This window comes from Leptinotarsa decemlineata, unplaced genomic scaffold (assembly GCF_025532065.1).
Source record: "Leptinotarsa decemlineata unplaced genomic scaffold, Ldec_3_MD MMD2_tig00002974_RagTag_RagTag, whole genome shotgun sequence".
Classification (NCBI taxonomy): domain Eukaryota; kingdom Metazoa; phylum Arthropoda; class Insecta; order Coleoptera; family Chrysomelidae; genus Leptinotarsa; species Leptinotarsa decemlineata.
The window spans coordinates 12,843,384-12,856,078 of NW_027412578.1; the positions used below are offsets into that span (position 1 = coordinate 12,843,384).

A 12,695-nucleotide genomic window follows, 5' to 3' on the forward strand; every position below is an offset into this window, starting at 1 on the left:
CTCGCACAAGTTTCAACTGTTAAGGGTTGTCGTTCGTAGGGGTACGACAGCTGGTTAACGAAAAAACAGATTTTAAACAGACAGAATAACAAAAATGTACAGATCTGAAGAAATTCCTTTGCATCTGGCAACGCTGACGCTGTAGCTGATGGGATAAGAGAACGGCGCCAAGCATAATTCTTCTGGACGTTATCGGAATCTCTCGGACGGAGTTCCACGCTCGAGTGCTACCAACAGCATTATATCTTTGTTGGTTTCATATATCCTCTTTGATTCCAATCGAAAAACAATCGCTCTAGTCAAGGTACGAAATAAGATCCGAATAAATAAGAACTTATCGAGGCTAGCAGGCTGGAAATCAATGGATTTTCTGAAGAGATAACATCTCGAATACGTTAGTGGAGTACCACAAGGTACAAATTTGGGTCCGTTATTATTTTTTACTTTCGTCAACGATCTTTGTGAGTTATTGAATTGCAATAGGTTTATGTTTGCAGATGATTTGGAGCTTTATACAGGCTGATTCACGGTGGATGGCACATTAGACGTTTCTGGTGAACCAGACAACGGATCACTTTGAAAATTTGATGGAGGGCATATTCGGACATTCTCTAGCCAACTAAAATATTTTCGACAATGCGGTGTTGCCGCTTCTATTAGAAAGCAGTAGCAACTTTGATTTTTCAAATGGAACACTCTGTATATAATATTATTTTTGGAATCTCCAACAATTGCCCGACAACTTTTCTTGATATTTCCCTATACCTATCTGTTACCGTTTTCGAAATAAAAATTAATTTCAATTTTTTTCTTCGAAAATCATGACTTCTAAAAATGCCGATATCTTTTAGTTAAGAAGTACTATGATATCGAAATTTGGTTTGGAGTTAGGTGATACTTGGACACTTCCCACACGTCAGCCTAATCTCCGTTACTTCAATACAGGGTGGTAAAAAAATACAGTTTTTTCGTTTGCTTGAAAAAGTTGCTGAAATTTGATTATTTTAAATGGAACACCCTGTATATTATTGAAAATTCGGAAAGCTGCTGAAATTTGCTTTCTTTCTATGTATATCATACCTATACCTAACTAGTCAAGTTTCGGACTTATGAACATTTATTTGTGAAAATGTCCTTTCAGAATGGTATTTCCATTCGGTATTTGGTAAGCAGGCCATGATTACTATTTGACAGTAGCGTTGTGACATTCTCCTAATAATATCGACATACCTTCAAAACGATGGAACAAAACTATTGAAACGAAGTTCTTATGAATTTGTTTATTATTTTTGGACAGTGTGACAAAATTATCAGCAGAACATGTAGAAAGTTCAATGAAATGTATCCGAATCTACCGCCAATGAACCTCAAGAAATTTGTACGAATTCAGAACAATTTCAATATGTTTGGATAAACTTTTGTTCATAAACTGATTACCCTTCTCCATTCTCCCCTTTTAATACAAAAACTAATTCTGCGTGAAAATAGTCACTCAAGAAACATTAGACATAAAAACAAATTAACTATTCCACAACATCGCACTGCACAGTTTCAGAGATCATTTCTTTTTGGTGCTGTAAAACTCTATAATTCATTGCCCGAGCAATTGAAGAGATTCAATATCAGAAAACTGAAATACAAATATAAAAATTATATCTATGATAGTCAGTAATGTCAACTTTTGCTCAATGGACAAATTAATAAACAACAGATAAATTAAATGTAATTATTCATTAACTCTCTTTAGGGGGTAATCACAAATTATTATTTTTATTTGTTTATTATTTCGTGGTACCACGTATTTGATTTCTGTATGTTCTTGTGCATTATGGAGTGGTGCTTGTTGGTTGAGTTAGAGTAGCTTTCGCCAATGAGTACCAGAATCTCCTGTAACTTATTTATTATTATTATTATTATTAAATTGCAAAGAAACGACAAAAAACCCACAGCCTTCAAATCCAGAACATAATGACACTGAAAACCTCAGTCGCAAAAGCCTCAACCGTTTTTCCAGGAATTTGTTGTTACGTGAATTACTTGTTATGTAAATTACTGAATTTCACTAGTTCGGACTTCCATTGTCTATTATATAAAATGATTTGAAATCCCTGAAACAAGTAAAAAAGAATAATTGTTCCAGGGATTTCAAATCATTTTATATAATAGACAATGGAAGTCCGAACTAGTGAAATTCATCACGAAACATTGTCAATCACCTTCAAACAAATGTGAATTACTATTGTCAAACTGAAGGAAAGGTTCAGAAACCAAAAGAAGCCCGTTATTGATTGATAATGATTAATTTGTATGGACACAAACACATAACGTACCTCAATTTTTTTTTTTAACAAATTTAAATTTACGAAGTTTTCATTAACAAAGTAGATTATATTATCACTGAACCATCAATGACTTCTGAAATATTGAGGATAATTTATGTCAATACCAAACAACCATCACTATCAATACCAATTGATGATTTAACCAGATAATGTAAACTATAAGTGTAGCAAATAATAATTATGATGATAATGATGTAAAACATTGTTTTTTCTCCTTCACTAAAAAATCAGTACAATTATGTTTCTTTCATTCCACATTCTGGGGAAATATGCTTCATTGCTGATTGTCAAAACTAATGAGAAGACCGCCAAGAGAAGAAGAAAAGACAGCCAAGATACGACAAACAAATAGATACATAACTACTTTATAAAGTCATCAGAGACTCGAACAATTTTTTGTCAGTGTACTGGTTCACATTATCTGTAAAAGCTGCACGACTCCTTCACCTAAAATTCCTGATTCGTTTTTAATGTCATCGTTTATAGAAAGTTTTTCAGGCCACACACAAACACAAATGCATTCACAATTTTCATTATTATCTCCGCATCAATCAGTAGCGAACATTACGCGCGATATAAGCGAAATCTCATTCGAAACTTTCTCACCTGGAACACGATGTGTGATAGGTTGTTCTCATCTCTATCCAGCGGGGCAAGCAGCTGCAGCTTCTTTTCGTTCAGGAAAAATAAAGGAACTCCTTTCGGAAAGGACAGATCCAGGAATATATCTACGTTTGGCTCGCCGCTAATTGGTAACTCTGGTGGGATTGTTTCTTGGCTTATCGCTGAAAACATCACCAGTTAATAAAGTTATACATGCATTGTCAACATTCTTGGAACCCCATAGTAAGTTGTGAAACGAAATATCTATTAAAGTTGGTTTATTGTACATTTGATTTTTATTTCTTTCACCGGTGCTAGGCATCCAAACATGCTTACAATTAACAATTTCCTGTAATTTCGGATACCAATGTCAAAAAAGTGGTTCATATCTAATTCGCAATTATGTCTGGCAATAGTGGCTTTGCATGAGGGTCTACCAAATCATCAAATTGCGGATAGACTAAGGAATTCTCTTTTGTACTAGGAAACTAACAGTGTTGACTGGAGACGTAATGAGTGATTCTTTTGCTGGAATCTTTTTGGCAACACTATTTTTGACAGATCACACATGAATCGTGTCTTACGTCATCGTTGAACTTGTTCAGTTTGTTTTTTTTTCAGATTGATTCGGCCGCTACTTGATGAAGATCCATAGTAATTTAAAAACTACACCTGACGTTTCGATCTCCACAAACTTTATTTGAAAAATATATCACAACATGTTTCGCTAAAACATTAGCTTTTTCAAGGGATTTATACTTCAAGTTGTGATTAACATTAATATTTATATACTACAGGTAACCATAAATGAGACTACCTCCAACGAATTACCTGAACTCAACGTACCTTATCAATTATGATCACCTGAAGCATATTACCTCACACCTACATCAATAATAATTCTTTCTCGGTTTTTGAGAAAACAAATTCAATAATGGTGATCTATTCAAATCTAGTTGGTCATTCATTAGAATGTTTGAATTTTTAAGTTTATTAATTTCCATTGCTTCCACATGATTCAATTGTAAACCTTTATTTTCTTTGTGCAAAATTTCGAACGTTGAAGATATGATTTTCTTCTAGAAGATGACTTGAATATGTTGAATTTGTTTTCTTATTTACATAGCTCGAATGATGTTCCTGGATTCGATTCGTAAATGTCCTGCCAGTTTGACCAATATACACCTTAGGGCACGTTCCACACTTCAATTTATATACTCCAGATTTATACTTCTTATATGTATTCCTATACATATATAACTTTCTCGTCAATTTATATGTTCAATTAATTGTTTTTGCAGAGTTTGATTTTTGATTTTTTAACTGAGAGACCCTGTTAATCTATTTTACCGTACACCACTCTATATATATATATATATATATATATATATATATATATATATATATATATATATATATTACAATGTAGGTTTTCACGGATGGTAGAATATGATGTGTTGTTCTTCCGGGTGTTCATCCGTTGGGTACTATTCGATAGTCGACGTTTCGCCATCATCTCAGATGGCATTATCAAGACGAGTTACTGCTTCGCTTCGAGAGGTGTAACTGATGTTAGGTTCTTCTTGTGGTGTTTTTATATGGTTTCGCTTGCGTAAGTTGTATGGATTTGTTACCTGTTTTCCTACCTGACGGTTGTTGATGGCTTTTGGTAGTTCTCCTACCTGTTTTTCTACCTGAGGGTTGTGAATGTCTTCTGGCGGTTCTCCTACCTGCGATGGTTCATTATCAATTTGTGGTTGTCTTTGGTGGTTGTTTTTAATTATTGATTTCCAAATCCTTGGGATGTTTAGTGAGTCATCCCTTTTGTTGATGAGGCCTTGCTTTTCGATTTCGATTGCTTCCCTGATTTGTCGAATTCTTGGGTTTTGCACCTGTGCTATCTGTTTCGTGGACTCAAAATTAATCTTGTGACCTGTTTGTAGATGGTGTTGAAAGAGGGCAGAGGAGGTTTGTTTTGTTCTTATCGAGTTTTTGTGCTCCTGGGTTCTGGCAGATATACGTCTGTTGGTCTGACCGATATATTGTTGTCCACAGTCCTCGCATGTGATGCTATATACTCCTTGGTTTTCTAGGGAGATTCTCTCTTTCGGTCTGGGCAGCCAACTGGATATCGTTTTGTGTGGTTTGTAGGTTGTCCGAATGTTTTTACGTCTTAGTATTCTCCCGATTTTGTCGGTCACACCTTTGATATAAGGTAGTGTCACAGATTGTCTGTCGTGTGGAGTCTTCTCTTGATCTAGGGGATGTTTTTTTGGTTCTTCTTTGTCTGTTGTTGTCTGTAAGTTTTCGGCTAAAATTAATAATCTGAAAGTGTCGAGTTTGTACATTCTATGCAGTTCTTGCTCAGCAATTGAACTGGAAATATTGTGCTTTAACATGGAACGCCATCACTTACCATTGGCTGAGATGAATAGAGCTGTAGGGCTTCTTCAAGGTGGCATGCGACAAAATGATGTAGCTCTTCGTTTAGGGGTCTCCCAAAGTGTTATCAGTCGATTGTGGCGGCGTTTCCGTGAAACTGGCAGTCCAGCCGAACAACATCCAGGGCGAGGACGCGCTACAACTGCAGTTCAAGACCGATTTTTGGTCTTAACCGCAAGAAGACAACCGACAATCACAGCACCTGAGTTGGTTAACGTGTTGCAGCAGACGCACCAGGTAACCATTGGTTGTGATACCGTCAGAAATCGACTGCATGAAGCAGATCTCCACAACAGAAGGCCACTTAGATGTCCACCTTTGTCGAGAGGCAATCGCGGTAGAAGATTAGAGTGGTGCCAAGAACATCAAAACTGGGATGCAAATGATTGGGCCACAGTTTTGTTTACAGACGAATCCAGATTTGGATTTCATCCAGATTCTCGTCGAGTAAGACTGTGGAGACGACCTGGAAATAATGAAAGTTTCAGACACGTCCAAGAAGTCCACACATACAGAGGTGGTACAGTAATGCTATGGGGCGGAATCATGATCGGCGGCAGAACCGATCTCGTTTTCCCAAATCGCTCCCTCACAGCTCGACAGTACCTCGACACCATTCTTCTACCTATCGTCCGTCCGTTTGCTGGTGCTGTTGGTGAAAACTTCCACCTAATGCACGATAATGCTCGTCCACATGTCGCGCGTCTAGAGACTGACTGGCTCACCAACGAAGGAGTTGATGTATTGCCATGGCCAGCACAATCACCGAACCTGAATCTCATCGAGCATGTGTGGGACATGCTTCAACGAAGAATTACTCCGCATATGGGGAACATTCACACAACGTTTCAATTGAGAGAGCTTTCAATCGCTGAATGGGCAAATGTACCTCAACAAGACATTGACAATCTCATTTTGGGCCGTAGGGCCGTAATAAACCAGCGTGGAGGCCATACTTTGTACTGATTCCAATTTTTTTGTATTATGATTTTTTTTCGGGGTGCCAAAGAAGAGCCATATTTTTTTTAGTTTTGCTTATATGCGCACTCAGTATTTTTGACCATTCAATAAATTTTGTTGTAAGTTACATTCGTTTAATAATCACCCGCCAACTTCTTTTCCCTAAAGCGATCTAAAAAAAAATTATTGCCATTTTTAAAAATATCCCTAGACTTTTCCGATGTGTGTATATGATGAGCTGTTTTCTCGGGTTTCGCTCCGTGTTCTGTGTATTTTATCCTCATAAGGATTATTTTCACAACGTTTCGGCAAAGTCTCATTTGCCATCTTCTGGTGATGGCTGGTTTTTTCAACCAGACTGATTAGTTCGAACTCTGTGTCTCAATTTATAGGGATGGATGTTTCCCTTTACCTGCGTTACTGCCACTACCCGTGTTTGCTCGACTACCTATTTTGGTCTTATCACCTGAGCTGCCTCTGTAATTGTACCTGTATTGTCATGTGCCGAGTTTTGCTTCTGGGGTCGAGCGGTCTGATTGCTTGTGCGAAGCGATAAAACGGATATCCATGTTGATGGTAATCTTTGCGCATCATCCCTCTTGTTCATATTATTGATGATGATGATGCGCAAAGATTACCAGGCATGACCTCTTTCAATAAGAATGTACTCTCACCACAACGAATTACATAAATCCTCACACAACCAACGCAACATTGTTAACAACAGAAAAAGTATGTTTCAAGTTTCATAACCGGCACGAGAAAAAACAAAATCCCAGGATTGTTTGACTAGATCAATTCAGATAGCCATGCCGAGAGATTTCGATCAGGGAACAATGTAACTAACATTGATAATTACGAGTAGAATTGGTTTCAAGGAAATATATTTGATTGCTTTTTTTCTGTGAATTGAACGTGTTTGTCGCTGAACGATGTTGAGATAAGGCACCAGTTCGATATTGTCTCACGAGAACCGGGCGCTGGTTATAAACGATATAAGGTTTTCTTGTAGGCAGTGCTAGTGGAATGTCATTCTCAAAAATTGCCTCACAAACTGTCCTGGTGTAGAAAAAGTGTTGTTAGTTGACGCCAGGAATTCCAATTTTACAAAACTAGCTGTTTTCAATACAGAAAACATGAAATTATTTCTAAAATATACGAATGAACGCTGAAAATATTGCAAATAATTTTTTCGACAACTGTCCGGGAAGTGGGAACTTTTTGGGTAAACCAAAATCTACTAAATTCATTAGAGTTGTCAGAACTCTAAAGAAAGTTCTGAAATTGAATTGGTGAGGTCACTAAATATCACGTTTTTCGAATTCTATTCCACAACAATTATTTTTGTTACGTCAAATTTTGTCAAATTTTGAAAAATCGCTGATAATTTTTTTCGATTTTAAAATAGATTTTTCGAAATTTCGGTATTGAAGTCGATATTACAAGATTAATGTCTAAATTTTAAGTTTGAAGCAATTGGAGATTCAAAACTCGAAATTTCGAGATTTCAGTCCAAATTTCGAATTGGAAGTCAAAATTTCAAAATCGAAATTTAGAGTTCATAGTCGTATTTAAAGTCGTAATTTCGAGTTCAGAGTTGAAACTTCGAGAATAAAATCAAGGTTGCGATATCAATATCGAATTCTCGAGTTCAAATTTGAAATTTTGAAGTTGAAGCCCAAATTTTAAATTCAACGTCGAATTTTTGGGATCAAAGTCAAAATTTGCATTTTAAAGTCGTATTTGAATTCGTAATTCCGCATTTAGGGTCGAAATTTCGAGGTTAAAGTTGAAATTTTGAGTTTAAAGTCGTAATTTGGAAATTTAAGTCGGAATATTGAGATTAAAGTCGAAGTTTCGATATCAATATCGAAATATTGAGTTCAAATTCGTAATTTCGAGGTTGATGCTCAAATTTTGAATTCAAAGTTGAATTTGCGAGATCAAAGTCAAAATTTGCATTTTAAAGTCGTATTTGAATTCGTAATTCCGCATTTAGGGTCGAAATTTCGAGGTTAAAGTTGAAATTTTGAGTTTAAAGTCGTAATTTGGAAATTTAAGTCGGAATATTGAGATTAAAGTCGAAGTTTCGATATCAATATCGAAATATTGAGTTCAAATTCGTAATTTCGAGGTTGATGCTCAAATTTTGAATTCAAAGTTGAATTTGGGAGATCAAAGTCAAAATTTGGATTGTAAAGTCATATTTGAATTCGTAATTCCGCATTTAGGGTGGAAGTTTCGAGGTTAAAGTTGAAAATTTGAGTTTAAAGTCGTAATTTGGAAATTTAAGTCGGAATATTGAGATTAAAGTCGAAGTTTCGATATCAATATCGAAATATTGAGTTCAAATTCGTAATTTCGAGGTTGAAGCCCAAATTTTGAATTCAAAGTCGAATTTTTGAGATCAAAGTCAAAATTTGGATTTTAAAGTCGTATTTGAATTCGTAATTCCACATTTAGGGTCGAAACTTTGAGGTTAAAGTTAAAATTTTGAGTTTGAAGTCGTAATTTGTAAATTTATGTCGAAATATCGAGATTAAAGTCGAAGTTTCGATATCAAAATCGAAATATTGAGTTCAAATTCGTAATTTCTAGGTTGAAGCTCAAATCTTGAGTTCAAAGTCGAATTTTTGAGATCAAAGTCAAAATTTGGATTTTGAAGTCCTATTTGAATTCGTAATTCCGCATTTAGTGTCGAAATTTCAAGTTTAAAGTTGAGGTTTCGATATCAACATCGAAATATTGAATTCGAATTCGTAATTTCGAGGTTGAAGCCCAAATTTTGAATTCGAAGTCGAAATTTTGAGATCATATCAAAATTTGGATTTCGAAGTCCTATTTGAATTCATAATTCCGCATTTAGGGTGGAAATTTCCAGAGCAATTTTGAAATTATGAGTTTGAAGTCGTAATTTGGAAATTACAGTCGAAATTTCGAGATTAAAGTCGAAATTTCGAGATTAAAGTCGAGGTTTCGGGTTCAAGTTTGTAATTTTGAGGTTAAGTCCAAATATTGAATTTAAATTCGAATTTAAGAAATCCACGTCAAAATTTACATTTTAAAGTCGTATTTGAATTCGTAATTCCACATTTAGGGTCGAAATTTCGAGATTAAAGTTGAAATTTTGGGTTTAGAGTCGTGATTTGGAACTTTAACTCGAAATTTCGAGATCAAAGTCGCAACTTCGAGTTGAAATTCGTGATTTCGAGAAAAAAGTCGAAATTTTGAGATTAAAGTGGATATTTCGAATTGAAAGTCAAAATTTTGAGATCAAAATTTAAATTTGGAGTTCAAAGTCGTATTCAAAGTCGTAATTTTGGGTTTAAAGTCGGACATTTTCAATCCATTACCTACCGAAGCAATATTGCTGATTTTGATAAACACGCCAACAAACATCAACGAAAAAACCTTATATGTACGATAACATTTCCTAAGTGTGCTCGCCATTGACCCATTTTCCTCGCAATTAATAATAATCGTTGTTGCCGTTACAGCGTTTCTTTGTACAAACAATCAACTTATTGGAAATAAAGAGTGATATACTTACACGTTCCTCTACTTTCCTCGATATCTAAAATGATGTTCGATGCTCCGTTTTCCACTTCGCATAATCCTGAAAATGAAAGCATGCAGATAAATAAAGGTGATTACGAAGTCGAAAGCTTGCATACGTAAAGCGGATCGTTCAGAAAACATTTCATAGAACACGATAGGAATTTTCGATTTGAACATACAGGGTGTTTATTTAACATGCGGGCTATTCCTTGCACTATTCTAAGGATATTTTGTCCTTTGATGATTCTTGATTGGGCGCTTTGATTCGAAGATACGGGGCGACAAAGATTTTCGACAATAACAATTTTGGTAGTTTTAAAATTATTAACGTAGCTGAAATAAAAGTATAGCGTACTACACAAGGCCTACCAATAGGGGTGATTTTACCCTTTTTATTTTGCTTAAGCCTGAGTAGTGACTATTTGATATTTTAGTAAGGCTCATTCTCACTACTTTTCTGTTTCCGATTCTAGTCGATCTCAACAGGTTCTTGCCGAACACTTTTTCAAATATATTTCTGTGGGGGTGCCGACTTGCCCTTATGGACTGATCTTTGCTATGAATCCCTATATGCATTTCATCGAGAGGGTTATACTGAATCATTTGAGTACAGAAAATTTTTCCGATCTCGTTCAGTTTTTGACAAACAGAAATTTATATATATTGACATAATAAGGGCGGGTCTACCCTATTCATTATCAATTAATATAGATGATATTTATTTTCATGATATTAGTGTTGATTTCTATATGTTCTTATAATAGATTTTCGTGGATTTCGATTTTCTCGTCAGAAATTGACCTGGGCAGAAATTTTATATTAGGGGTTGAACCTCCTTTCAGTCTATTAACTATCATAAATCTCCATGTGCCATCTATACAGAATTTTTTTTTCATCATTTGACAAATGAAATTTCTGCCAATCTCGTCATGTTTTTGGTGGAGAGATATCAATTATCAGTAGAAATCGTCATTACTTGTAGCAATAGGGGCGAGACCACCCTTTCCAGGTTTAGGCAGCCTGATTACCTCTCAATTTTCACTGAAGCTGTCATTTTGCATTTTTTTGTGTTTTAAATCCAAGTATATCTCGAAACGGTTTGCGAAACTCTTTTTTGAAGGTATGCCTGTTACGGGTAGTGACTCGCCCTTTTAGTGTAATCTTTGATGTGAATTCCAATATGCGTGATATCATCACGCATTTCTACCTCCAAAATTCAATGTGAAGTAGACATATTTCGAGAAACTATCATTATGAGCATTATTCATCTGGTCAACTGTAAAATCGAAAGAATCGGATTTAAATCTAAAGCTAACTTCAGCCACATAAAATCATGTGGGAAACAAGTCAACAAGTCAAAAAATATTTTTTCCGGTAACTTGTAATCGAGTCGCTCATCCTGTACCCCAAGGACTCGATTAAATATCGATGGTTCTGCATTCGAATGTTGTCGGAGGAAATGTATGTAGGACGACGTTACTACGAAACTCGTAGAGCAGGTTATATTCAACGTATTCTTGCTAAATCGTCCGAAGAAAAAGTATTGACAGCACGCTTCTTTTTTAATATCTTGTTTATCGATTGGGTGCGCTGTATCGGATACATTGGATCATCATAAGCACAGGTGGATATATTTATTTCACAATCGTTCGTCAGTTCTAACTTCAGCTCGATTTTTTCACCATAAATCTTAGACCATATACACACATCGGAAAAGTCTAGGGATATTTTTATAACATACTAAATATCATAAAAATAAATGCATGAGGTCGTTAACTTTCGATTAAATTGGTACACTCGACCACCCTGTAGATTTCTATGGGTTGAACAAAGCCTGCAAAAACGGTAACTAATCTTTTATCAAGTTTTTTACAAACTGTAGGGTTTCGGCTAAAATGAATTATCTGAAAGTGTCGAGTTTGTACATTCTATGCAGTTCTTGCTCACCAATTAAACTGGAAATATTGTGCTTTAACATGGAACGCCATCACTTACCATTGGCTGAGATGAATAGAGCTGTAGGGCTTCTTCAAGGTGGCATGCGACAAAATGATGTAGCTCTTCGTTTGGGGGTCTCCCAAAGTGTTATCAGTCGATTGTGGCGGCGTTTCCGTGAAACTGGCAGTCAAGCCGAACAACATCCAGGGCGAGAACGCGCTACAACTGCAGTTCAAGACCGATTTTTGGTCTTAACCGCAAGAAGACAACCGACAATCACAGCACCTGAGTTGGTTAACGTGTTGCAGCAGACGCACCAGGTAACCATTGGTCGTTATACTGTCAGAAATCGACTGCATGAAGCAGATCTCCACAACAGAAGGCCACTTAGATGTCCACCTTTGTTGAGAGGCAATCGCGGTAGAAGATTAAAGTGGTGTCAAGAACATCAAAACTGGGATGCAAATGATTGGGCCACAGTTTTGTTTGCAGACGAATACAGATTTGGATTTCATCCAGATTCTCGTCGAGTAAGACTCTGGAGACGACCTGGAAATAATGAACGTTTGAGACACGTCCTGGAAGTCCACACATACAGAGGTGGTACAGTAATGCTATGGGGCGGAATCATGATCGGCGGCAGAACCGATCTCGTTTTTTCAAATCGCTCCCTCACAGCTCGACAGTACCTCGACACCATTCTTCTACCTATCGTCCGTCCGTTTGCTGGTGCTGTTGGTGAAAACTTCCACCTAATGCACGATAATGCTCGTCCACATGTCGCGCGTCTAGTGACTGACTGGCTCACCAACGAAGGAGTTGATGTATTGCCATGGCCAGCACAATCACCGG

General features: G+C 36.3%; 1 protein-coding gene across 1 annotated transcript in view; it reads right to left on the reverse strand.

The window, feature by feature from the left end:
* Window positions 1-12,695, reverse strand: part of Cad99C (Cadherin 99C) — a 104,632-nt gene that overhangs the window by 55,272 nt on the left and 36,665 nt on the right. Inside the window, exons 3-4 of the mRNA XM_074177501.1 lie at window positions 9,898-9,963; window positions 2,949-3,127 (exon numbers count right to left, since the gene is read on the reverse strand). Of these exons, the coding sequence (XP_074033602.1) occupies window positions 2,949-3,127; window positions 9,898-9,963 (245 nt within the window). The remainder of the gene's footprint in view (window positions 1-2,948; window positions 3,128-9,897; window positions 9,964-12,695) is intronic.